Source organism: Microcaecilia unicolor, chromosome 11, assembly GCF_901765095.1.
Source record: "Microcaecilia unicolor chromosome 11, aMicUni1.1, whole genome shotgun sequence".
Lineage (NCBI taxonomy): Eukaryota > Metazoa > Chordata > Amphibia > Gymnophiona > Siphonopidae > Microcaecilia > Microcaecilia unicolor.
In genome coordinates this window covers 197,179,037-197,206,957 of record NC_044041.1, presented here as the reverse complement: position 1 = coordinate 197,206,957, position 27,921 = coordinate 197,179,037, and the positions used below count along the sequence as shown (strand labels likewise).

At 45.4% G+C, this 27,921-nt stretch overlaps 1 protein-coding gene across 2 annotated transcripts; it reads right to left on the bottom strand.

The window, feature by feature from the left end:
• Positions 1-525: 525 nt before the first annotated feature.
• RHBDL2 (rhomboid like 2) lies at positions 526-23,020 on the bottom strand. Of its 2 annotated transcripts, none has more exons than XM_030219072.1 (8): positions 22,866-23,020; positions 13,594-13,843; positions 12,510-12,658; positions 9,498-9,610; positions 5,672-5,772; positions 5,270-5,330; positions 3,195-3,256; positions 526-836 (listed from the first exon to the last, which is right to left on the bottom strand). In XM_030219072.1, exons 2-8 carry the CDS (start codon positions 13,807-13,809, stop codon positions 657-659), a joined length of 882 nt encoding a protein of 293 aa, XP_030074932.1. In that variant the 5' UTR covers positions 13,810-13,843; positions 22,866-23,020; the 3' UTR covers positions 526-656. The 2 variants fall into 2 exon arrangements, with proteins under 2 accessions (XP_030074932.1, XP_030074934.1); XM_030219074.1 differs by having other exon boundaries at positions 13,594-13,839.
• Positions 23,021-27,921: the final 4,901 nt, after the last annotated feature.

Genomic DNA, 27,921 nt, shown 5'->3' with positions numbered 1-27,921 from the left:
AGAGACCTCAAAGATCCATTCCTCATCTTCCATTTGGTTGGTCCAATAAAATATATTGCAAACTGCAGAGATTCAAGAACTTAAGCTCCAGACTTACTAAAGGGTTCCGTCAAAACCATATAACACGAGAGCACCAGAAGCTCTTAAGGCCAGAAGTGCCAAAAAAATTTCCCAGGAAGTCCAGGGGTCTCCACAAAACAGCAGTCAAAGCACAGAAAAAGTTCTGGAGTCACAACTGAGCCACAGAATACAGTCATATGCAGTACCATTGTAAGGGGTTGTGGTTCCTAAAGAAAAACCCAACATCTACATTTGTTTTGGTTGGGGGTTAGGGTAATCTCTTCTCCCTTGTTTTTGGCGCCTAACCACCTTCCCCATTCATGATACCTATACTGACTACATAACTTGTTACCTTTAGATTGTAAGCTCTCTTGAGCAGGGACTGTCCTTCCCCATGTTTAAACTTGTACAGCGCTGCGTAACCCTGGCAGCGCTATAGAAATGCTAAGTAGTAGTAGTAGTAATAATTTAGAAGGTGGAAATCATGAGGACAATCCTTGTAGCCCTATATAAGTTTTTCAAGGTCTCTTTGTCAGCGTTAGTCTCTTCTCCAGCCTGCTGTGCTTCTTTAGGTCTCTTCCCATCTCGGAATCAGCTCATGAAGCAGGTGAGAGGAAGATGTTGAAGAATATGGCAAAGAGCACACAGACGAAGTAAGCTGCAATACAGATCCAGAACCGGGGGTCTTTGATCAAGTTTTTGTCAAAGCTGCTGAAGACCACATAACCAATGGTCATTCCAGCCAGACCACCAGCAATGTGGGCCACAAAGGAGACCTTCAGGAAAAGAAAGGTTGTTATACAAAGTATGTGAGATGATAAAACAGTAAACCAGACTAAATTTTGCAATAGCAGGAACTGCAAGTACCTATGACTGATCGAATGCCAGGCACTTCATTCTGGTCACCACTGGTTTACTCAGAGTGTTGGTGGAGGTGGTTACCTGGATACAGCTACCAGCAGCAGACATGGTGGCAGGAACCACACCAATGACAGTATTCAAGCATGCTTGGGGTTGTGATGACAAGAGGGCCAGTAGAGTCATGGCAGAGGAAAAAGGGTGAGCCTAGAGGCCTTTATCTCCCCAAAGCCATTGGGTTACTTAAGCAGGAGTGGCCTAGTGGTTAGAGTGGTGGACTTTGGTCCTGGGGAACTGGGTTCGATTCCCACTGCAGGCACAGGCAGCTCCTTATGACTCTGGGCAAGTCACTTAACCCTCCATTGCCCCATGTAAGCCGCATTGAGCCTGCCATGAGTGGGAAAGCGCGGGGTACAAATGTAACAAAAATAAGATAGATACTATTGGAGATTCTACGTGGAATGTTGCTATTCCACTAGCAACATTCCATGTAGAAGGCTGCGCAGGCTTCTGTTTCTGTGAGTCTGACGTCCTGCGCAGCCACATTGGTGATCTGCAAGGGCCGACTTCTACATGGAATGTTGCTAGTGGAATAGCAACATTCCAAGTAGAATCTCAAATAGTAGCAACAGTGGAGGAGTGGCCTAGTGGTTAGGGTGGCGGACTTTGGTCCTGGGGAACAGAGGAACTGAGTTCGATTCCCACTTCAGGCACAGGCAGCTCCTTGTGACTCTGGGCAAGTCACTTAAACCTCCATTGCCCCATGTAAGCCGCATTGAGCCTGCCATGAGTGGGAAAGCGCAGGGTACAAATGTAACAAAAATAAAATAGATACTATTGGAGATTCTACATGGAATGTTGCTATTATTGGAGATTCTACATGGAATGTTGCTAGCAACATTCCATGTAGAAGGCTGCGCAAGCTTCTGTGTCTGTGAGTCTGACGTCCTGCACATATGTGCAGGACGTCAGACTCACAGAAGCAGAAGCCTGCGCGGCCACATTGGTGATCTGCAAGGGCCGACTTCTACATGGAATGTTGCTAGTGGAATAGCAACATTCCAAGTAGAATCTCAAATAGTAGCAACAAGTGGAGGAGTGGCCTAGTGGTTAGGGTGGTGGACTTTGGTCCTGGGGAACTGAGTTCAATTCCCACTACAGCTCCTTGTGACTCTGGGCAAGTCACTTAACCCTCCATTGCCCCAGGTACAAATAAGTACCTAAGCCACGTTGAGCCTGGCATGAGTGGGAAAGCGCGGTGTACATATAAAACAAAATACAGCGGGGAGATTGCAGGCCTATGGATATACTTTGAACCCACAACCCTGCAGGCTAATTTTCAAAGGGAATTTTCAAACCTAGCATTTCCATTTTAAAAAGATTTGGGCCAGCAGCACCTGCACTGAAGCAGATATCAAAATACACACATGAAACTGAGCATGCCAGATTCCCCGCATGACTTTCCTATGCCCACCCTGCCACCGCTTATGCTTATTCTGTTGATTCATTTTCTTTCATTTTTAAAATCATAGACACACCTAGCCAGTCAGGTTGTCAGGATACCCGTAATGAATATGCATGAGATACATTTGCATAGGATGAAGTAGTGCTTGCAGATGTATCTCTCATTGTGGATATCCTAAAAACCTGACTGGCTAGATGTGTCCCGAGGACAGGGTTGAGAACCCCTGACCTAGAGAGAAACACAAAGTATGCATGCAATCATTCAGTGTATGCACTCTTAGCCGCATTCACAGAGTGAAAGGCAGCTTTCATGGGTAAGCATGCTTTTACCAAGGTAAAAACTTTGGATTTTTTTCTAGCAAGGAAAAATAAAAGTGATGGTTCAAAGTTAATGTTTTTTTTAAGTATCACAACTAGGACAATAAAATTACCTATATTTCAATTTTCAGCTTCTTCAAAGTGCTTAAAAACAGTCGATAAAGACGAGGGCTGCAGAGTCGGAGTCTGTAACAATGTACCGGCTCCAACTCCAGCTTCAAAATAAAAAAAACATTATAATATATGGTAAATTTATCATTTTATGCTTATATATATACATATCTCTTTGTCCTGGATCTAAAGTTATAGTTGCCGGTACTTTAGATACAGGACAAAAAAAAATGTAAAACTTAATACCAGTAGGAGTCGGAGTCGAAGGTTTGGTGTGCCAACTCCACAGCCCTGATAAAGACAACCCACACCGTGCGAACCCAACAGCTCCAAATGATATCCTCAGAATCAACTTTCTCAGCATATCACAGCTATAAACTTACTGCTGGCCCAGTGGTTTGTGCTATAAATCTTCTGTACAGAGCAAACCCCATGTCTGTTCCAACTAGAAGAAAGGAGAGACATGGAGAAGTCAATAGCCAGCAAAATTGTAGGTTCTTGTAGATACTGCTAAATATCTTCGCCCTGATATTCGGCTGTTATCCTGATCACAGCATCTGTTATCTGGCAGTGCCCAACCAGCTTCTCATCTGTGGATTTTCAGCAGCATTGTACAAATAGGTGTTAATTCTCTAGAACAGTGATGGAGTGGAGGAGTGGCCTAGTGGTTAGGGTGGTGGACTTTGGTCTTGGGGAACTGAGGAACTGAGTTTGATTCCCACTTCAGGCACAGGCAGCTCCTTGTGACTCTGGGCAAGTCACTTAACCCTCCATTGCCCCATGTAAGCCGCATTGAGCCTGCCATGAGTGGGAAAGCGCAGGGTACAAATGTAACAAAAATAAAATAGATACTATTGGAGATTCTACATGGAATGTTGCTATTCCACTAGCAACATTCCATGTAGAAGGCTGTGCAGGCTTCTGTTTCTGTGAGTCTGATGTCCTGCACGTTCACAGAAGCAGAAGCCTGCGCGGCCACATTGGTGATCTACAAGGGCCGACTTCTACATGGAATGTTGCTAGTGGAATAGCAACATTCCATGCAGAATCTCAAATAGTAGCAACAGTGGAGGAGTGGCCTAGTGGTTAGGGTGGTGGACTTTGGTCCTGAGGAACTGAGTTTGATTCCCACTTCAGGCACAGGCAGCTCCTTGTGACTCTGGGCAAGTCACTTAACCCTCCATTGCCCCATGTAAGCCGCATTGAGCCTGCCATGAGTGGGAAAGCGCGGGGTACAAATGTAATAAAAAATTTTCAGCCAGAGTGTTACCAAAAGATAGGAGCAAGTCTATACCGCGTAAGCTGGGAAGAGAAGAGATCCAGAGAATCAGGCAGTTGAAAACCCTAAAACTGCCCCCATTTCTGCTTCCCCACTACCCCCAGCAATAACTGCTGCCTCCAGCCTCAATTAGAGGTGATGTGGGTCTGCTGTCCACAGGTTCCGATTGCTACATAGTTTCCGAGTAGCGTATTTGCATGGCTTTGTCTGACTTTGCAGGATCTGATAGTGGAGGAATTTTGTGTTGTCGTTACTGAAGTGACACCAGAATTTGAATATCAGATTGTTTTGTCTGACAACCCGTAAGAGGAAACATTCTAGCTGTATGCTATAGGATGGATAAAGATTTCTTGATGTTGACAATAAGCTTAGTGTGAATTTGCCTACAATTAAACCCCATATCGAGAAACAGTACGCAACACCACCATACAGCACCTATACTCTCCTTTGAAGGTAACCTCCCAGTAGCCAGGCTTCTCCAGAGCCTTCAGAATGCTGATGTCAGAACAGCATGCATACACCTGGAACCCTCTTCAGCACCATCAAGCACCTTAAAAGAGGGTACGGGGGTCTATGTTGGTGCTGAGGAGGGTTTATGATGAGCCAGGAAGACTGAAGATGGTGCGGGGGGGGGGGGGGGGGGGGGAGGAGTTCTCTTGATGGGTGAAGGTTGGGTAGGATGATATTTCCTCTAACCACTCCTTTCACATGGGGGATTTTTAAGGCAGGTACCAATATTTTTTGTATTGACATGCATTCTAAAACAGTACATGCGCTCATGAGGGTGATTGGTAGCATGCATTTGGGACATCCTGGGCTACGCACTAAATTCTACTATTTTAGCATGCACAGAAAATCTTTACTGACATGACAGCTAAACTTTTTTTTAGAAGTGTGACCCACTGTCATGCAAGGGCATTCATCTAGTACAATGCATTCTAGACGGGATCTAAGTCATACCCATCGTGTCGTGCACTCATGCCCACATTGCCCTTACAAGAGAGAGTTTGGAAGTTGTCCTTCATGTCTTTCAGGTTGGAGGAGAGGGGGGTGGATTGGCGGAACAGCAGATTCATGAGACACCCAGTGCATAAGTGAAGATGATTTTCCAAAGAGAGTATTTCCAAACCACAAGGTGAATTTTTATTCAAATCTAGACCTGAACCTTGGTGAACTCACCTATGAGAACAATGAAAAGCAATCGAAAGACTCCAAACAAGGGCACCATTTCCTTAAAATTCTTGAAGACAAGAGGGGGGAAAACATATTAAATAAACAATCCTGAGACCTCCATCTCAAGAAACATAAAACATGCAATACAAGTTATTAAATACATTGATTATCCATATTGTAAGCCACCTTGGTTGATTTTCAGGAAGGTGGTATATACATTTTTTTTAATATATAAAATAAATATCCATAATACTGAGTCTTCTAGTCCTCGTGTGTCCTGATTTGCATGGAAAACAGGAGAACTTTGTAGATCTAAGGGAACCAGCATGAAGATACACCAAGCGCTGGGCCACATCACAGCTTTCAGACAATGCAGAATTAGAAAAGCTCCCTCAGGGGTCTCCTTACCACAATGACATTCATAAAGTACCCTCCCATTAGGGCGTAGACCCCTCCTGAAGCACCCACAAGACCCAGATGGGGATCAAAGATGGAACTGGCCAAAGAACCTGTGAATAAAGAACATTAAAGCCTGAGGAAGTTGTCAAATATTATTATTATTATAATTCATTGGCACCATTAAAGTGTCAGATCAAGCTTTACTTTACAAACATTTCTGATCACCACTGTCAAACCACACTGATCAGCTCACCGCCATAAAATGCACCAAACTGTGAGTGGACTTGGCCTAGTGGTTAGCGTGGTGGACTTTGGTCCTGGGGAACTGGGTTTGATTCCCACTGCAGCTCCTTGTGACTCTGGGCAAGTCACTTAACCCTCCATTGCCCCAGGCACAAATAAGTACCTGTATACAATACGTAAGCCACATTGAGCCTGCCTTGAGTGGGAAAGCTCGGGGTACAAATGTAACCAAAAAAAAGATTCTGCAATAAGCTGGGCTAGATTTTCCTGTGACCGCTGCTTCCAGGAAGTAATACTCATCTGCAACCGTGGAGGGCTCTGATTTTAAAAGATCTCAAATAATGGGCAGGATTAAGTCGGGCTCATCTTTGGATAAGAAAACTCCAAAGCAGCACTGGGTGTTTGTAGGAAATAATGCATAAGTACATAAGCACTGCCACGCTGGGAAAAGACCAAAGGTTCATCAAGCCCAGCACTCCGTCTACAACAGCGGTCAATCCAGACCCCAAGAACCTGGCAAACTCCCAAAATTTAATAACGATCAATTGACTTTTCCTTCAGGAATCTGTCCAGACCCCCTTTAAACTCAGCAAGGCCAGCTGCCGTCACTACCTTCTCCGGCAATGAGTTCCAGAGTCTAACCTCGCGCTGAGTAAAGAAAAACTTTCTCCAATTTGTTTTAAACCTACCACATTCTAATTTCATCTTGTGTCCCCTGGTTCTATTATTGTTAGAAAGTGTAAACAAATGCTTCACATCTGTCCGCTCTACCCCACTCATTATTTTGTAGACCTCTATCATATCACCCCTCAGTCGCCTTTTCTCCAGGCTAAAGAGTCCTAGCCATCTTAACCTCTCCTCGTAAGGTAGTCGTCCCATCCCTTTTATCATTTTCGTCACCCTTCTCTGCACCTTCTCCAATTCCTTTATATCTTTTTTGAGATGAGGCGACCAGAACTGAACACAATACTCCAGGTGCGGTCGCACCATGGAGCGATATAACGGCATTAATAGGGGGTGCTCTTCTCTGCTACTGAACCCACAGCACAGTATATGGGGGTGGGGCATTGGATGATGCCAACTTCCACATCAGACTGGAATTCTGTGGACATTGAAAGCTCGTGGCAAGAGAAGGGGCTCTCGTGGAGATGCCATGGATAGATTGTACAGGAGGAGTCGAAAGCAGCTACTGCTTTCGACTCCTAACCATGACTCTCTTACTCAACACCCTCACTTATCACCCCTACCACTGCAATTCCCCCACCCCTAGCTGTCTGTTCGTCTGTCCAATTTAGATTGTAAGCTCTGTTGAGCAGGGACTGTCTTTTCATGTTCATTTGTACAGCGCTGCGTAAGTCTAGTAGCGCTATAGAAATGTTTAATAGTAGTAGTAGTATTGTACAGGCTGACTTACTGATACTCTGTACACAGAAGATACTCTGCCCAGTTTCTAGCATTTCTTCCTTGCTACACTGTGCTCCCTTTGTTACTGTCATATAAAAGAGGCAAATAATCAGATTAAACACTACTTTATCTACAGAAATTTGTGCGAGTTCTTGTCCAGGGTGTACCAATGCATGGCAAAAAATGTGTGTACCATTTCTCTGATTATTACAGCGAACGCCACAGGTACATCGTACTCGTAGGGTGTGTACTCAGATCCAAGAGGGTGTTCTTTACCAAACCCAGGCTAAAAGAAAGCAGGATGAAACCGAAGGCAATAAAATGGAGCACAGAAAGGACTAGAAACTGTATTTATAAAAACACAACCGTCCAGTGAGCTCACAAACAAATACGCTCAAATATCTTTACATCTCAGTAACTACTAAGAGCTCCTTCAAACACTGATAACAGTATTCAAATGCTTCAGTTCTCTTTAGTAGAATGTAAACACTTTGACAGGAAGCATAACCAGGGATCACATGTTATAAGCCCTGATTACTCACTCCCTGAGGGTTGGTCCACCAGGCAGCAAAGGCAGAGGTCTATTTTATTGAGTAGCTTAGTGGTTAGAGAAGCAAATTGTGAGCCAGAATTCAAACCCAGCTTCTCCTGCCACTGCTCTTTGTGACATTTTGCAAGTTGCTTTACTATTCTACCGCCTCGGGTACAAACTAAGGGGTGCTTTTGCTAAGCCGCGTAGGCGCTTATGCACGCCCAACATGCGTCAATTTGGAGTTACTGCCCGGCTACCACGTGGCCCTTGCGGCCATTTAATTTTTGACACGTGTCCGCTGCGCACGCCGGAAAATACTTTTTTTTAATTTTCTGGTGCGCGGCAGAAACTGGGAGGTGATCGTCGTTCCACGTGCATGGACAATTGCCGCACGGTTAATGCGAGAGACCTTACTGCTAGGTCAATGGCTGGCGGTAAGGTCTCAGACCCAAAATGGACGCGCGCGCCAATTTCTATTTTGCCGCTCGTCCATTTTCGGCAAAAATGTTTACGCTGCTACTAATGAAAGTTACGCAACACGCACTACCACTTTATTTCGCATACCGGAAATGAACTTTCTATAGTTGATTGTCTTAACTTATTCAATAATTCACTTTACCATTTATGCACCTTAATGCAATACCACTTGTATTTCTCTATCCGGAAATGGCGATCGCCATTACAGCATAATGTAAGCCACATTGAGCCTGCAAATTGGTGGGAAAATGTGGGATACAAATGCAACAAATAAATAAATTAAATAAATAAATAAAAAGCCTTTTTTTACAGGCGCACTGAAAAATGGATCTGCGCGTGCCCAAAACACGCGCCTACACTAGCATAGCCCATTTTTTGGCGCACCATAGTAAAAGGCCCCCTCAGATGATAAATCTGCTTGTGCGGGAGAATAACTTGTGAATCTGTATGTAATTTACCTCGATCCAGTGGTGTGCTGGAGCAGGCTCTCACAGGCTCGCAAGAGCCGGTTGTTAAGTTTTTAAGAATTTTGGGAGCCGGTTATTAAAGTAGGGCCCTCCATGGCTACTTTAACAACTGGCTCCCAAAATGTGGGCTTGGGCCCCCTGCTGAATTCTCTTTTACTTTGCTGGGGGATGCTGAGCCCTGCCAGCCAAGTAAATAGACTACTGCTGCTCCCTGCTCCTTGTTTCCAGCTCTGAGCAGCAGGCTGGGACTTCTCAAGCATGTGTGAGAAGTTCCAGCATGCTGCTCAGAGCAAGACATTGGGAGTGGTGGCAGTCCATTTATTGGCTGCCAGCAAAGGTATGCCTAGCGTGCTGGCATGAAGGGAGGGAGGAGAGAGAGGCAAGTGTTGCTCCCCCCCTCCCCCCCCCGGCCACCCCTGGCCCTTCCAACTGCAGAGCTGGCTAGGTCCGGAGAAAGAGCCTGTTGTTAAAAATTTACCAGCACACCCCTGCCTCGATCTCTAATCTGGAAAAGGTGAGAAATAAATCTAGTATCCTCCCCCATTTGTAAAATAACATTAACCGTTCAGAAACAAGTGTCTGCAGATCGCTTTCTAAAGGCTCAGATGGGCAGATAAGGATATCCTTGCCCGCTTCACTGATAAATTGCTTGGAAGTCCAGGTCAAGAGCTCCTGTTAGGCAAAAGGTACTGGAAAGAAAAAGCATACAAACCTCCGATGACCCCTGCAAGGTACACCAGCCCAATCCGATGGCCCTTATGAACCAGCTCCAAGGGGATGCCCAGCAGGAGCTGCAGGAACAGGTTTCCCAGTATGTGCTGAACTCTGTAAGAGAGCAGACCCCCCCCCCCAGGAATTAAAGCACACCCCCAGAAATTAGGAGTCTTCACAGTCGCAGGGAGCACGCCAGTACCTGTCCTGCTGAAAGAGATGTACAACTATGGAGAATATACTGCTTCTTTTTCAACTAAAGCCTTCACTGAAGACCATTCTGCAGCAAAAAAAAAAAGTATTAACAGTGAGTAATTAAAAACAAGGTAAGTGTCCGGCCCAGAAAGAATGGTTCTGCCACATGTAATAATCTGGCTTTAGGTAGCAGCTCAAATCTGGGTTTGTGCAGCACCTCAAGTGAATTCCCAGAATTGTACAGAGACTTGCGACTATCCATTCTCCGGTCTATGGGTGGCCGTGATTGTGACTTGTAACAAACAAGCACTCCCTCCAAAGAAGGTGTAAATGCAGGGCTTTTTTCGAGGGGGTACTTGGGGGTACTGAGTAATGCCACCTTTTCCAGTGTCTGCTAAAATTGACCCATGGTCCCCAAGTTTTAATGAAAGATCTCAGGTTCTACACACCAATTCTGCCTTGTCATAGATTCTGTGTCTGCTTACAGGGGGGTCTGGCTATTATGGGGGTGGGTCCCTCAGTGATCACCCCACTCCTGAAAGGTGGCCTAGCAGTTGAGCACAGCACCTTTTTTGCTAAAAAAAAAAAAAAAAAACACAACACACTGGGTAAATGTCTGTGTGTATTCCACAAAGAGATAAAATGCCTCTTATGAAAATAATGGGGTTATTTTAGTGTGCCAAGAGCATTGGCCTCGAAGTTGTGGCCTGATGCCAGGCTGGAGATTGAAGGCTCAGTGCCATTCCCCCCACCACCTGATCAAGCCCCCTACCCCCTACAGTTATTTCCCCACCCCAGATCAAGTCGCCCTTCTTCACCTTTTAAGGTTTGCCTACCATCAGTATCTCTTGTGGTCCGGTGGACTTGAGGCAGGAGTGATAGTCAGTCAATCCTGCTCCAAAAAAGTGGACATGGCCACGGGCGTGGACTTGGTATCTCTAAAAAGTATGCCCATTGATATAGAATACACCTTATCTGCGCCTAACTTAGGAGCAGGTAGTTAGGCCTGGTTTTAGGTGGCCTAAAGTTAAGGTGCAAGAACAGCCACTAAGCATATTCTATAAACTAAGCCGAACTTTATGCACATTTTATAGAATCACGGTTTTATAGAAGCATGGTTTTTCGGTACCGATTTTTGAGATGCCATACATAGAATTTGGACCTAAGTGCGCCCCCTTGTGGCACCCATTTATAGACCTGCCACCATAACTCCCACTGGCCAACAAAGTTGGGCGCCACCCTGGATGACATATAAATTGAAAATGTAATGCAATTTATTTAATATAATTCTTCTAGACCACTCTCCTGGTTTACAATAAAGAACATACAAATAACACGAGAAGCAACAGACAGATGAACTGAAATAGAAACAAAGATGTGATTGGCCAAAGAAATTCAGTTAGTCTTTGGTTTAACCAATGTTTTAGCAAATTTCCTGTGCTTTTCTCGTGTTTTTGCAACTGCTGCATATCTGCCTGGAGCCACTTAAGCTCCAGCAACACTGCTGCCCCGGCATGACCTGGCACTGGATATCCAGGGCTAATTATGCCCACGGAAGTCAGCATTTTAAAAAGTGATGACTGCCATGGGCTGAATATCGACCCACACATATCTGTGATTTGTAGATGTACTGCATGACTGCAAGAACATTTTTATTCAAATCGATTGTATGTATATTAATTTGTAGGCATTCACATACATAAGCAATTTGCTCCATGTGGATTTTTAGACACCCATTCAAATCAAATCATACTCAATGGTGTGCCGAGGGCGGTGGGGACGGTCGATCCTAGATGCACGCTGCAAGGTGCAGGGAGCATCCAAGTGGCTGTCGGCTCCGCCGGTTCCCTGCTCCCTGTGCTGTTACTTCCTGTTCCGGGGCAGAGGGAGCAGGGAACCGGTGGAGCCAACAGCCACGCGGCTGCTCTCAGCACCCCAGCAGGTAAGAAGAATGCACCCGGGGGAGGGCTTGGAGGTGATGCGCGGGGGGGGGGGGGGGACGGTGTTGCACTGGGGGAGGACACGCTGTACCCGAGGGAGGGTGTCGTGCTGCACCTGGGGGGGGGGGACGGACGGACCAGGGGCGTAGCCACAGGTGGGCCAGGACGGACCCAGGCCCAGCCACTTTTGCTCCAGGCCCACCCAGCCTCTTCTGCCCGCTTTCCCCGTCTGAGTGGTCTGCTCACTTTCACTGCTCTGAAGCGCCATTCTCCCTCCAGCACCGGCGATTCCCATAGCCAGCCTTCTGCCAGCGCGCGTCGTCAGGGCCTCTTCTCAGGCACGTCCCGCCTACTCTGCAACTTCCTGCGTCCCACGTTTGCGGAAAACAGGAAGCTGCAGAATAGGCGGGACGCACCTGAGAAGAGGCTCCGAAGACGCGCACTGGCAGAAGGCTGGCTATGGGAATCGCCAGTGCTGGAGGGAGAACGGCGCTTCAGGTCAGTAAAAATGACCAGAACTGACCATGTGCAGTGGGCTGTCGCGGGGGGGGGGGGGGGGGGTTGCGGATGGAGAGGAAATGCGGTAGCGGCGGCGGGCGGGTGGGGGGTAGCGGGTGGAGAGGAAATGCGAGGCCCATGCCCACCCAGTCCACCTCCAGGTCCATCTAAAAATTAAACTCTGGCTACGCTACTGGGACGGACGATGCTGCACCCAACAGGGGGTGCGCAGCAGCGATCCGCCCCGGGTGGCAGCCGACCAAGGAACGCCACTGATCATACTCACAAAAGCAGACCATCAAGCTCATTTCCTCAAATGCAGATGCCTAGGGAAATGATCCATAGGCAAAATGTTCCTTCCGGCCAATCCATACGCTTACCCCGCATGAACCAACATGTATGAGATGAACCTCCATGCTTCCTCTCTCTTATCCGGTCGGTAAGTAAAAGGGCTGTTCCAGACCCCCTCGTCCAGAGTAATCCACTGCTTCTGTGGCATCCAGACAGCATAGTAGATAAATACAGCAAGCTATAATGATAGAGCGTGAGAGAGACAAATCAATAAACTCAATGAGCCAGTGGAAATGACTAAGAAGCCAATATCACGGTTTTTAAACAAACACTGTGCATGAAATAAGAACTTAGTGGGTAATTTTCAATGCCTTTTCCATGGATAAAACTGAGCTTTACCCCCTCCCCCTCATGTAACCAACTGAAACTTGGCCACGATGGGTCTTTTATGAGATTCACTAGCTGTTGAGCCCGTGAAAATGGGCTACTTTTGGAATGGGGGGGTTCCGAGCCCCCCCCCCCGGAGTCGCTGCCGCCGCCCCTCCACCTGGCCCGAGCAGCACTGTGAACTTACATCAGCACGCAGCAGCAGGCACATCAGCACAGCTGCCGTCGGGGCGGGCTTCCTTCTCTGCCTGTGTCCCGCCCTCGTGTGACGTAACGTCGGCGAGGGCGGGACAAAGGCAGAGAAGGAAGCCCGACGGCAGTTTTGCTGATGTGCCTGCTGCTGCGTGCTGATGTAAGTTCACAGTGCTCGGGCCAGATGGAGGGGCGGCGGCGACTCCGGGGGAGGGGGGAGGGGGAGCGGTTCCGACGTCTGCAGCATGCCAGTAGAGACTTCCCTCTCTGTCCCGCCCCCATCATCACGTATTGAAGCGGGGGCGTGGCAAAGAGGGAAGTGTCTACTGCGCATTTGCGAGTGAGTACGGTCACTCGCTGTTTATACGTTTGATATTTTAATAAAGCTTTTAAATACAGTTGTATTTATTCTTTATTTCTTCTTGATACATCCCATGGTCCTTCGCATTTTCTGTTATTTCAAATTAAAAACAATGAATGTTGTCAGTGTTTTCAATGTTATGTTACATGACTCAGACGGACCCTCAGCAATGGGAGAAACAGGGAAGTGGGGGGGGGGGGGAGGGGCTCCGAGAAGCAGAACCTTCGCTGTACCTCAGCTATGCTGATAGAAATGATGAAGATGGGGGGAGGAATGCAATTAGCTCTTTCCAGATAAGTATCTCGGGCATCTTCAGGAAGCATCCACTTGGAGATGGACCTGTGGACCTTGTCACACCAAGCACAGGCTTGGCTTGGTCTTTCTTCCTCAGGGACATCCTCATCTTCTTCCTTCTCATCAGAACCTCTGTTCATTCTTTCCTCCTCCATGGCGTGGCTGCCGTGCTGGAAGACTATGACCTGCCTGGCAAGAGATGAAAGGGTTCGTTTCTTGTAAAACAAATACAGGTTATCAGACAGAATCAGGAAGTTTTAAGGGTGCTGAACACTAGCATTGCACCTCAGAGGCGCAAATGAAACCGTGGAGGCCGACACCAGACCGACCTCCCAATGGATATTTCTGTGCATCACAGAACCACAGCACAGTCATTGTTCAAGTATAGCCCTCACGACACGGGGACAAAGTTTGTGCCCGTGGGCTCTGTCCCCATCCCTGCCCCGTGGGTTCTGTCCCCGCCCCTTCCCCATCTCCATCCCCGCCCCGTGGGTTCTGTCCCCGCCCCTTCCCCCGCAAGCTCTGTCCCCATCTCCATCCCCGCGGGTACTGTGGGTCCCTGTCCCCATGTATTGTCTAATGTCAGCCCTCACTGCCTGTCAGCCATGAAATACGGAGCACTGCACTATGTTTGATGTAATCCATGTGCCCTGAAGAACTGGCCATTGTCGGCTGTGGAATTTCAACTGTGCAGCGGTTGAGGAGTGCATGACTTCTCCTCGAAGATTGCAAAAATGATTAAATATTTTGACACCCACCAGACAGGTTTTGTAGCCGGTTATAAACCATGAAATTCCAGTGCTTTGCCACCCTCTGATCACCATGCATATCTCCCTGTCCTTTATCCTCTCAGCCCTCCCTGTCTCTCACCTAACCCACCCCTCCCTCATCCTTTCAGACTCACTGAAATACTTTGATGTTTCATTTATATATGCCGTTACTTATTTCTGATCTGACGAAGGGCCATCTTCGAAAACTAATAAAAAAAAATGTATTGTTAGTCCAATAAAAAAAGGTATCTTATTTTCTTTTCTATGTTTTATTTTATTCTGTTTCTATTGATTACCTTTAAAAGTGGACCAACATGGCTACCACATCTACTCAAAAAATTTTTTAAAAGAGAGATAAAATGTATGCTGCTGCATATTTTTTTAAGGAGGATTTTTTTGAGCCAATGATGAAGAGTTTTTAGCTCCTGAAGACATTTGTTTTGTCTCGAGCTCTTTGAGACTTTTATGTGGTTTATTTTATTTATTTATTAGGATTTATTTATTGCCTTTTTGAAGGAATTCACTCAAGGCGGTGTACAGTAAGAATAAATCAAACATGAGCAATAGGCAATTACAGCAGCAAAAATATTCAAGTAACAATACAAAGTATGGCATGGTAGACTACTTGCAATGACTACACAATACGTAATAGAATATTATAATTGTGCTCTTTATGTGCAAGATTTAAGAGAATTGTATTTTGATCTGCACGATCATACCTAAACCTCCACTACCCAAGCAGCAAAGGACTCAAATTCAAATCCACCTACGCAACCAGCTTTTCCTACCTAAGCGCACAACTATGGAACGCATTGCCAAAAGCAGTAAAAACTACGCTCGACCACCTAAATTTTCGGAAACCACTAAAGACAGACCTGTTCAGAAGAGCCAACATAAAAATACCGGTCACTTGCGACACAACATAACCAAAGACTGCAACGGACATTACCTGACTCTTCTTCCCCCCTTCCCTCTCTAAGTTCCCCCCAACTGTTTCCTACCATACATATATCTCATTATACCTCAATATCACTTTGCATTCATTCATACTATGTATTTGTTCAAACCGTAATCGGCTAACGGTTATATATAAGCCACATTGAGCCTGCAAAAGGTGGGAAAATGTGGGATACAAATGTAACAAATACAAATGTAACAAATGTTAACTAATAATAATAACAAATGTAACAAATAATAATAATCTTTAACTGCACCCATTTGGCATAATGCAAAGTTACTGACAGAAAATAAGGGCTGCTTTTACTAAGCCCAAAGTGGGTTTACCACTCACTGTACAGAAAAGTACTGCCAGGCTGCTGCCCTCAGCTTCAGTGCCAGCAGAAAGCCTGCACCGTACCAGCCTGGAGAAAAGTTATTTATGTATGTATGTATGTATTTATTTTTAGATTAACCTCACTCCTTTACAGTGGCAGCTCAAGGCAAATGACATTCAGGTTCAGTGGGTAATTTTCCTGTTCCCAGATGCTTACAGTAAAGGGGAAGAAATCCCAGAGGCATTCCATAAAAAAGAAGCTTTTGAACTGAACCCAAAGACGGAACTGGGTAGAGCTGGTAAGAAAAACAGAAACGATTATGGCTGTTACAAAGTAACTCTTGTTTGGTGCTTGAATGAGCAACTTTGTGGGAATGTAGCAAAACCACCGAGGCCTCTTGGGAAAGATTTTGTTAGCTTCCTATCCGGCAGCTTCTTTTAGTGCTGCCTTTATTTCTAGTGGTTGAAACGGTAAAATTAAGACGTGTTCACTCAACTAGGAGGGGTGTTAACTGTTGGTACTTCCGCTCACTCTTCAGTAAAGTTAAATAGACACAAAAATATGGGAAGGATGGTCTTAACATTAATATTTTACACAGAAAGTATGTTGATAAATATATAAACGATATACATGAGTAAGGGGTCCCTTTAACTAAGGTGTACCGAAAAGTGGCCTGTGTTGATGTAGACGCATGTATTACATAAGTATTGCCATACTGGGAAAGACCAAAGGTCCATCAAGCCCAGCATCCTGTTTCCAACAGTGACCAATCCAGGTCGCAAATATCCGGCAAAATTCCAAAAAAGTACAAAACATTTTCTACTGCTTATCCCAGAAATAGTGGATTTTTCCCCACGTCCAATTTAATAATGGTCTATGGACTTTTCCTTTAGGAAGCCATCCAGACATTTTTTTAAACTCCGCTATGCTAACCGCCTTTACCACATTCTCTGGCAACGAATTCCAGAGTTTAATTACACGTTGAGTGAAGATAAATTTTCTCTGATTCCTTTTAAATTTACTACATTGTAGCTTCATCGCATGCCCCCTAGTCCTAGTATTTTTGGAATGCGTGAACAGACGCTTCACATCTACCCGTTCAACTCCACTCATTATTTTATAGAGTTTGTTGGGTCTAAAATATCGATTGAACTATGGCCCCCACCAATTCCGCTGCCTATGCAAACCGTTGACCATTACCAAGTTCCTGATGACTCAGTAGTGGTGCAGCAGGCTGAAGAGAAACAGACACCGAGAGTCACACAAATAGCCTCAGATTAAATGTGGGTAAATGAAAATGTAGCTCAGCTGAAGCTAAGCACATTGGCCTTGTCGTGTCTGTACTGCTCAACAGACTGGCCCCAAAAACGTCAGCAGCACAAGACAAGCACCAGCCAGCAAGAAAGAATGGAGGACTGTGGTAAATGTGGTTTCCATCCCTAGCCTCTGCCCAGAGTCACTCCCATTTTACTCAACAATTTCCAGAAGGTTCTTGCCTTTTCCAATCAGCAAAGAGCAACTCCACCCATTCTCCCGCTGTTCCTCACCAGCAGCCACAACTACACTGGGAGAGGCATGCCGAGTTCTAAATATGGCATGCAGGTGCTATTTTCATGCCACCAGAATAGGTCAAATGTCATCCACATTGCCCAGTGTGGCCCCACCCTGCTAAGCCAATTAGGGAAGGAAGAAGGATTATATAACATCTGTGCACCCAGCTCTGAACAAGACACTCATTTGTCTCTTCCCCCAGGACTTTAAAGCCTCAGGGCTAATTTATTTATTAAAATCTTTGAATATGAAGAGACTCCCAGCAAGATAGACTAGACATGCTTTATAAAACACCAACTGGAAACCAAAAAGAGCATCCAGTGAATTTTTTCTAGCGAAAAAAGTGCCCGTACTCAAATGCCAGGCCATCCTTCAGAGGTGGGGTGATCACTGAGGGACCCACCCCACAATAGCCAGGCCCCCTGCAGCCAGTCACAGAATCTATGACAAGGCTGAATTGGTGTGCAGAGCCTGAGCTCTTTCATTAAAACTTGGGGGTCCATGGGTCAATTTTAGCAGACAATGGAAAAGATGCCGGTACTCAGTGCCCCCAAGTACCCCCTCAAAAAAAAAAAGCCCTGAGTGTATTTAACCCTGAATTAATGTTGTTAAAGTCAAATATTAGGTGGTAGATGGGTGGGGGGAGGGTTGGGGTCTCATGGCTTGCACTTCAAGGTTTGACCAGAGTAGTTTTTCCCTGGAGGGAATTACGTGGAAATACCTTTAGAGGAAATATTTGATCATTCAGGGGGTCTTTTACACAGGCGTGCCAGCGTTTTTAGTACACGCTAATCATTCGCATTTGCTAAACGCTAGAGACACCCAGAGGAACATATAGGATATGGGCTTTTGTAAAAGGGGACCTCAATGAATAGTTAAACTATGGAACTCATTGCAGAGGATGTGGTAATAGTGGTTAGTGTATCTGGGTTTTAAAAGGTTTGGACAAGTTCTTGGAGGAAAAGTCCATAGTCTGTTATTGCTTGTACTGAGATTGGTAGCATGGAATGTTGTTACTCTATAACATTCCAGAATCATGCTATTATTTGAGATTCTACATGGAATCTTGCTACTGTTTGGGATTCCAGAATCTTGCTATTGTCTGGGATTCTATATGGAATGTTGCTTCTATTTCGGTTTCTGCCAGATACTTGTGACCTGAATTGGCCGCTGTTGGAAACAGGATACTGGGCTATATGAACCATTAGTCTGACCCAGTATGGCTATTCTTATGTTTCAATGTTGGCCACCAGAAATGGCCCAGCATTGAATATCTGAGTTGAATATCTGGGGGGGTTTAGTCTTTCAAGTTATTCATAAACACTTTCTTCTATGAATGATGTACCTTTATCAATTATTATTATTTATTGCATTTGTATCCCACATTATCCCACCTCTTTGCAGGCTCAATGTGACTTACAATTCATAATGGATACTGGATACATCAGGGGCGTAGCCAGACAGCAGATTTTGGGTGGGCCTAGGCAAGAATTGGGTGGGCACCAAGTGTTCTCCCCACCACCACCACCACCAAAACAGCTGGCGGAAAAACGCTTCTTTCCACCTTGGCAGTCTGCAGCGCACATACGCTGAAAACTGAGCATGCACAGGTGCCAGTATTGTGGAGAGTAACGTTTTTGTTACCATCAGGGGGGACGTCTTCAGCTGGCAGAGCTTGGGATCCCCACCAGCTACTGCTAAATGTCTGCTACTGTTGGGTGGGCCTGAGCCCTAAGTGGGTGGGCCCAGGCCCACTCAGGCCCACCTGTGGCTACGCCACTGGGATACATGGATCAATCACCTACAGTCCTTCAGTATAATGTTATTTCTTTGTAAATCATAAAATGGGCTAGAATAATTCATGCAAAAGTCCTACACAACCTCACAAACGTTGCAAAAATATGTTCTTTAGATAGTATTTTGGGACAAAGTTTGGGAATTAATATCATGTCAACCATAGGAGCCAACTTTTCAAAATGATTGGTGGTACTCAACCCAATGGAAATTACCCGTCCCTGGACACAGTAAGAGAGTTTGCTCAATACTGGGTCCTACTGCCAACACAATACCATGGCTACGATTATCTGATCCTAGCCATAAGTGCTTCCTCCTTCTCCAGTACCCCAACCCACCCCTGAAAAAAATTGAAATAAAAAGTCAGGGACTTTCCTATATGCCCAGAAGAGGAAGAAACGTTAGATAGAACCACTCTCAAAAATCAGAATCTGTAATTAAATGGATTTATAAACTTGTCCCTAGTTTCTTGAACTTTGTCCATACCCGAGTCCATTCGGAGACTGAACTAACAGCTGGAGTTCTAATGTGCACAACCGCACTAGCACCCCCTAATGTTGTTAATGGGCATTACTAGTAACGAGATCTTGCTACATAAAATAGGACACGCGAAATAATAACATGTTATCACAATTACCCCCTCATTCATAATCTTGTGCGTGCACATTTATTTTTTTTTATTTTTCTTACATTTGTACCCCGCGCTTTCCCACTCATAGCAGGTTCAATGCGGCTTACATATTTTCAAGCTTAAGTGTACAAAGTTGCACAGGTTACATAAGAACATAAGAATAGCCATACTGGGTCAGACCAATGGTCCATCTAGCCCGGTATCCTGTTTCCAAAAGTGGCCAAGCTAGATCACAAGTGCCTGGCAGAAACTCAGATCATGGCAACATTCCATGTAGAACCCTAAAGAATAGTAAGATTCTGGAATCCTAAAGAGTAACAAGATTCCATGCAGAATCTCAAAGAGTTGCAACATTCCATGTAGAACCCCAATCCCCAACCCTAACCCTTATCCCTTACTTGTCCTGTCTGTCTGTCATAATTAGATTGTAAGCTCTATCCATGGACTGTCTTTCCATGTTGAAGTGTGAAGTGCTGCGTACGTCCAGTAGCGCTATAGAAATGATAAGTAGTAGTAGAATGGCAAGATTCTGGAATCCCAGAATCTTGCAACATTCAATGCTACCAATCCCAAACTGTTTTAAAACCCAGATACGCTAAGCGCTGTTACCACATCCTCCAGTAACAAGTTCCAGAGTTTACCTATTCTTTGAGTGAAAAAATATTTCCTCTGTATTTTTTTTAAAGTATTTCCATGTAATTTCATTGAGTGTCTTCTGGTCTTTGTACTTTTTGAAAGAGTGAAAAGCAATTCACTTCTACCTGTTCTACACCACTCAGGATTTTGTAGACCTCAATCATATCCCCCCTCAGCTGTCTTTTTTCCAAGCTGAAGAGCCCTAATCACTTTAGCCTTTCCTCGTATGGGAGCAGTTCCATCCCTTTTGTCATTTTGGTCGCTCTTGTTTGAACCTTTTCTAATTCTAATTGTACCATGTCTGCACCTTTTCTAATTCTAATTGTACCGTGTCTGGAAAAAAGGGATTATTTTAATGGGCCGGAAAATGGACATGCGGCAAAATGAAAACCAGCATGCATCCGTTTTCGGCCTGAGACCTTACCACCACTCATTGATTTAGTGGTAAGGTCTCATGCGCCATTTACCATCGTGTAGGCACTCCACAGTAGAAAATATAAAATATTTTCTTCCATATGTTTTCGGCACTTACCAAATTCAGAATTATCACGCAGTAGATGGGCGGTAATGCCGATTTGGCACAAATAGGCCCCTACGCACCTTTCTAAAAGGGCCCCTTAGGGTTTCCTTTACAAAGCCACGTTAGCGATTCCCCTGGCAAATGAGAGGAAGCCCATAGAAATTGAATGGACTTCTCATTTGCCGCACCGAGAATCGGCAGCTCGGCTTTGTAAAAGAGGCCCTTAAGCACCTGAAAGAAGGTAAATAAAAGAAACAGATTTAAAAGTTATACACTAATTTGACATGGTTACTGAACTTTTAACACAGAGGGCTCGATAGTCGAAACTCTGGCGCTAGACAGAAGAGCGCACATCCCAGTGGCGTACCGAGAGTGGGGCGGTCCGCCCCAGGTGTACACCGCGGAGGGGTGTGGAAAGCAGCCGCGCGGCTGTTGGCTTCGCTGGTTCCCTGCTCCCTCTGCCCTGGAAACAGAGGGAGCAGGGAACCAGCGGAACTGAAAGACACGCGGCTGCTCCCAGCAGGGAAGAATGCACTGGAGGGGGGGGGGGAGCAGACGCTGCTGCACCTGGTGGGGGGGTTTGCGCTGTGGCGATCCGCCCTGGGTAGCAGCCAACCAAGGATCACTACTGGCACATCCCATAGCGCAAGAACAGCGCTGAAAATTAGCTCCCCAATGCATACTAGTAAAGCGAAAGCAAGGGGGGAGGAACGCGACTGATGAATGCGTCCAGGAGCTCTGCACATGTGCCAGGCACAACAGGAACTGCAAGAGCACATCGGCACCTCTCCCCTGCGCTATGAAATATAAGCCCCCCGAGGCAGGAGCCAATTGCCCACTCTCACCTCCGGCTTTGCTCAGACTTGCAGACATATTTTTTTGCTCGCTATCAGCGCTACAGGCTACACAGACTTTTTTCTCCTTCAAAACAATCCAAAAACTGATAATTTAATGTGAAAAATGCAGGGAAAAAACCTCTCCTCATAAAAACTTGCCACCATCCCCAACCTGGTGGTGTATTTTGGCTTTAAGGTCAGCGCTAGTTTCTGCGCCGTCTTCTGAGCTTTGGAGTGAATATATAATCAGCACATTTGAATCAGTTCAATGTCTTTAAGTACAATTTGAGCTGATCTTCAGCGCACGTGCGGGTGTTGTACATGTGCGCAGTTCCGACGCTAATTGTTCCTAGCGTCGCCTCAGGTTTTGAACATCTGGGCCAGAATTTGGACAGATTCAGACAATGAGTCCTGATGTAGGATTTGCTTTTAATCAAAGTGTTAAACTATCTTCCTACATGACCATCTTAATACCGGTTAATGGCCAACCCGCCCGGCTACCGCGTGGCTCTTGCGGTAATTTCATTTTTGGCGTGTGTCCGATATGCTCGACTGAAAAGTAATTTTTATTTTCGGACACGCGTATTGGATGCGCGCCAAGTGGCATTTGACGCGCGTAGGTCATTACCGCCTGGTTACCGCGTGAGACTTTACCGCTAGGTCAATGGCTGGCAGTAAGGTTCCAAAATGGACACGTGGCAATTTTGATTTTGCCGCACATCCATTGTCGGAAATTTTTTTTAAAAAGGCCTTTTTTTACAGGCGTGCTGAAAAATGGATCGGCGCGTGCCCAAAACCTGCGCCTACACTACCAGAAGCCATTTTTCAGTGCACCTTAGTAAAAGGACCCCTTAAATACACAGAGTACTGTCCAGCGTTCAAATCGTCTTTATTGTGGCTCCCTCTTACTTTTCAAAAACTCTTTGATTTTTTCCCTGGTTCTCGTACTTGAACTTGTTATGAGATGGAAGAGTCTGACCATAAAACAAACTTCTCTCTCTCTTCCATAATATAAAAAGCTTTTCCACTCCAGAAAAGCAGCTAATATGTCAGTTTTGTATCCAGCTAAAAATAAAAGCTTAGGTTTCCTGTTTGCATTCTTCCAGCCCCACAAGTGTCCTGTATCACTTCGCTCTCACCTCTTTCCCCAGTGAAACTGCAAATTGTCTCTAACCCCAGGTGAATAAATTCAGACTTACCCCCTGCCTTCTCAGTTCTTCTTAGGACCTGCCAAAAACCCCACACTTGAGATAAATGGGGAAGAGCAGGGCCAAGAGATTTTGGGAAGTTCCGCTGGCCTGCTCCCTCCTTCCTGCTGCATCCCTACCAACTAAGCACAGACTTTCCTGCTCCAGTCTTGGTTCCTCCTCTTGGGTGAGGCTAGAGCCGGGAGCAGTTAAGCAAGCCTGGTGGGAGTGACCGTATAGTTCAGCTTTTAGTTTAGAGCAGTGCTTCCCAAAACTGGTCCAGGAGGCACCTCGGCCAGTCAGGTTTTCAGTATATCCACAATAAATATTTATGAGATAGCTTTGCCGTGCAGTGGAGGCAGTGCATGCAAATCTCTCTCATGAATAATCATGGTGGGTATCCTGAAAACCTGACTGGCTGAGGTGCCTCCTGGACCAGGTTTGGGAAGCACTGGTTTACAGGTACTTCATTGCTGGTAGTTTACGAATAGCCACCTTGTCTATCTGGAAAAAAAACCCCTAAAGAAATTATGTTGTTTTTGTTTATTGTTTGTATTAGACTTGTTTGTGCTTGCTGTTACGTGTGAATTTAATATCATTTAATTAGTGTATTCTCAGGGCTGGATTAAAATAAGGAGGAAAGTAAGGTAAAGGACCATGGATATGATATAACCTTTCTCTGGTTACAACCAAAGCTGTTTACATTTATAATAGGCAGGAACTTTCTCTGTCCCTAGTGCTCACAATCTTGTTAGGAGATTTGCCCTACAGGGTTGATCCAGTCCAGGTTTTACCCCACAGCATGAAGGAGCTTGTAGGCTTGCTTTTCAAAAGGGAATCCAGTTTGGACTTCTGAACTACATGTCCCAGCATGCCACTGAGTAAAACGTGGATTGGATCAGCCCAGTTGGGTGAATCTGGAGCTAGTTCACGCACTATCAGAAACGTGGATGTAGCCCCCATTCCTTCTTCAGCTTCAGGCAGTTTTGGGGCTCTCTGTAAATTGAGGTCCCAGGGCTTTTTTTCTGGTCATTACCTGCTAATGGCAGTTCCAGGCTGGAGATTTTGGAGCAGTCCTGGATTTTGGACCATTCTATCCAGGTGCATTATGGGACCTGCAACACTGATTTCAATGGGCAGGATCAGGCACTACAAATCCCCACACTGCTGTAAGGAAGGAAGTTCAAAACCAGGAGTGGCCGAATATCTCCTGCCTGGAACTGGGTATCTTGGCAGCTCTCTAATGGCAGGGTCTGCTGTCAGTTCCAGGGCCAGCAAGTCTCCCGGCTGAGAACAGTAAAACATTTGTAGATGTGGGATGGCTTGGTACCAGGGTAGAACTGACAAGCAGATTCTTTACTTAAGGGAGGCTAGTGGCTATTAACCATATAATTGCTGGTTATCTGCATACCTAACAGTAGCCATCTGACTGAAGTCCCTCCCCAGGATCTTTCATTCTACATCTTCTTTCACTGCCCCGTCTTTATTCCAGGGGCGTAGCTGCTATGGGGCCACGGGGGCATGGGCCCCATAAATTTGGCCCTGGACCCCCCTGCTGACTCCCTTCTCAACCCCCCTCCCCCCGCCAACCCGCCATCGCCGTCTGTACCTTTGCTGGCGGGGGACCCCCCCCAACCCCCGCCAGCCGGTCTTCTTCCTGCGTTTGGTTTCTTCTGAGTCTGACGTCAGACTCACAGAAACAGAACGAAGCCTTGCGCCGGAAGAAGAGGACCTCGGCTGGCGGGGATTGGAGTCCCCTGCCAGCAAAGGTAGCCGACGGTGGCGGCGGGGGAGGGTTGGCAGCAGGAGGGGGGGGTCGAGAGGGTTGACGGCGGGGGGGGGTCAAAGTTGTTGTTGGTGGTGGCGGCGCCGGGGGGGGGGTCGGTGGCACCGGGGGGGGGGGCTAAAATGTGCCCCCTCACCGCAGGCTCTGGACCCCCCCCTCCTGCCGAAGTCTGGCTACGCCCCTGGTTTTAACTATTAGAAGACGTGTGTTCTGCTAATAGTGGACTGTACTACTCATTTTTTTTATATGGGTTTTTATATTGTGATTCTCTTTGATCTCAAAAAGGGAAGCGAGATATTAAGTTTTTAAATAAACATAAACATCCACAAAACCAGAACATCGGCCATTTCACTGCTGCGGTAAAAATGGCCTTAGCACGTAGGAAAAACCCATCCAAGGGCAGGCGAAGGTCAACTTTTGCCGCAGCTGAGTAAAAGGACCTTTATGTGCATTAAGGGGTCCTTTACTCAAGGTTAGCACATGCGAACAGAATTAGCAACCGCTGGCCCCGGGATTCTCTATATGGCATCTTAATTTTCACGTGGAAATCGAAGCGCATTCTATAACAATGTGCATAACTTAATTGTTTAACTAGCTAATCAGCGCTGTTAAGTGGACATGAACAAAGCAATTATCAGCACTAATTGGCATTAATTAAGATTTATACACACAACTCGCTAAGCATACTCTGTAATGTGGTGCAAGTAAATTCTAAGTCACATATTTGAAAAGTGGGCATAGTTATAGGAGTAGAATGGATGGGTCATGGGCGTTTCTAAAATCTATGCGTGATGTTGTAGAATACACCCGCTCCGTGCCCAATTTAAGCGTCGGGATTTACACTAGGTTTTAGTTGGCGTAATTGACTACCTGCAAATTTAGTTGCATGGAGCAGCATTCCGTGTATTCTGTAACACACACCTAAATTAAAGCGTATTTTATTTCCGCGAGGAAATCGAGGCGCGATATATAGAATCTAGCCCTAAATGCTAAGAAGCCCGTTTCATGGCATGCACTAATTCCATTAGCACACATCAAGCTTTAGTAAAAGGGCCCCTTTGAGAGCTGCCATGCTCTGCTCATGTGTATGTCTATCTGTTGAATATGACCAACTTACGATACGTATACGATATGCGCTTAGGTGCATTTTTGCCATTTACATATGTATCAATCCACAAATATGCCATTATTGTAATCACTTAAGGGGAAGGGAAGGGAACTGCCTTTCTGAGGTTTTTTCCAACTACATTCAAAGCGGTTTACATAGTATATTCAGGTATGGAATGTTGCTACTATTCAAGATTCTACATGGAATGTTGCTAGTGGAGGAGTAGCCTAATGGTTAGTGAGGCAGACCCTGATCCTGGAGAACCGGGTTCAATTCCCACTGCAGCTCCTTGTGACTCTGGGCAAGTCACTTAACCCTCCATTGCCCCTGGTACAAAATAAGTACTTGAATAAGAAGCCTGCGTGGCTGCGTTGCTGATCTGCAAGGGTAGGCTTGTACATTCCATGTAGAATCTCCAATAGTAGCAACAGAATCTCAATAGTAGCAACATTCCTTCTAGAATCTCCAATAGTAGCAACAATCCATGTAGAATCCCAAATAGTAGCAACAGAATCTCAATAGTAGCAACATTCCTTCTAGAATCTCAACTAAGGAAAGGGAAATGGGACTTGATATACTGCCTTTCTGAAGTTTTTGCAACTGCATTCAAAGCGGCAATGGAGGGTTAAGTGACTTGCCCAGAGTCACAAGGAGCTGCAGTGGGAATTGAACCCGGTTCTCCAGGATCAGGGTCTGCCTCACTAACCATTAGGCTACTCCTCCACTAGCAACATTCCATGTAGAATCTTGAATAGTAGCAACATTCCATAAAGAATCTCCAATAGTAGCAACATTCCATGTAGAATCTCAACTAAGGAAAGGGAAATGGGACTTGATATGCACTGCCTTTCTGAGGTTTTTGCAACTACATTCAAAGCGGTTTACATATATTCAGGTACTTATTTTGTACCAGGGGCAATGGAGGGTTAAGTGATTTGCCCAGAGTCACAAGGAGCTGCAGTGGGAATCGAACCCAGTTCCCCAGGATCAGAGTCTGCTGCACTAACCACTAGGCTACTCCTTCACTCCTACTCCGCATTTAAACACATGCGGCTAGATTCTGTATATGGCGCCTGAAAAATCTGTGTCAAAAAATACACCTAGGCGTATTCTATAAAGTACACCTGAATTTAGGCATACTTTATAGAATAAACCTAAATTTCCACCTGGATTATAGAATACCCCAAGTGCTCATCCATGCGACTAAATGTAGTCACTGGCAGTTACACAAAGTGAAACTTGGTAAATCCCAATGCCTAAATTAAGCACAGACCGGGTGTATGCTATAGATTTTAGAAACGCCCATGAACCATCTATTCCACGCCCATGATAATGGCCCCTTTTCAACTAGGTTACTGAAGCACAGTGTCCCGTAATCTACTTGATGGTGGTAACAATGTGCTGTTTCTCTGCTTGTCACAAGATGGCGCTAGGCACCCACTTTTCAGGAGCAAATAATAGTGGGTGCCAGGTTAATTCAGCCAAGTCCTCATAGGAGCCGACTCTGTGGATGTTGTGGGTGCTTGAGCACCCCCAATATTGAAAACATTCCTTATATGTTTTCAGGGAGGGGTTATTTTCATTAGGCCTAGCACCCCCAATAATTTTGAAAAGTTGGCTCCTATGCTCTTGATTATGTAGAAATATTAATAATCAACCAGAGATATCTGTTATCTGTTTTAAGTAGGTTTTAGAGAATTCATTTTGCTCTCAGGTTACGAAGATTTGCAATGATCTATCCTTAAATGTTAGATTACAATCTTCTTATTTTTCTTTTTGTATACAGCTAAAAATATTTTTATTTCATAAATATTAATGTGAAAACAGATGCAACGTATTTTGATGATTGGGGATTTTTAGTTTTGTAACTGTATAGAACTTTTAATAACTGGGAGGCCCTTTTATTAAAGGGTGTTAAGCCCTTAATGCAGTTGGCCATGTGCAAATAGGCTGCTGTAGAAATGCATTAAAGCATTTTGCAATAATTTGCTTGTTTGCACATGCTAACCGCCATGTTACCAATTTTTTTACAAATATTTTTGGAGGGGGCATGTTCTGGACAGAGAGCGGGAATGGAAGCATTAACTAGCTAGTGCCTTATACGTAAAGGGCTCCTTTTTTCCAAGCTGCGGCAAAAGGGGGCCTGCGCTGGCTTCAGCGTGTGTTTTTCACAC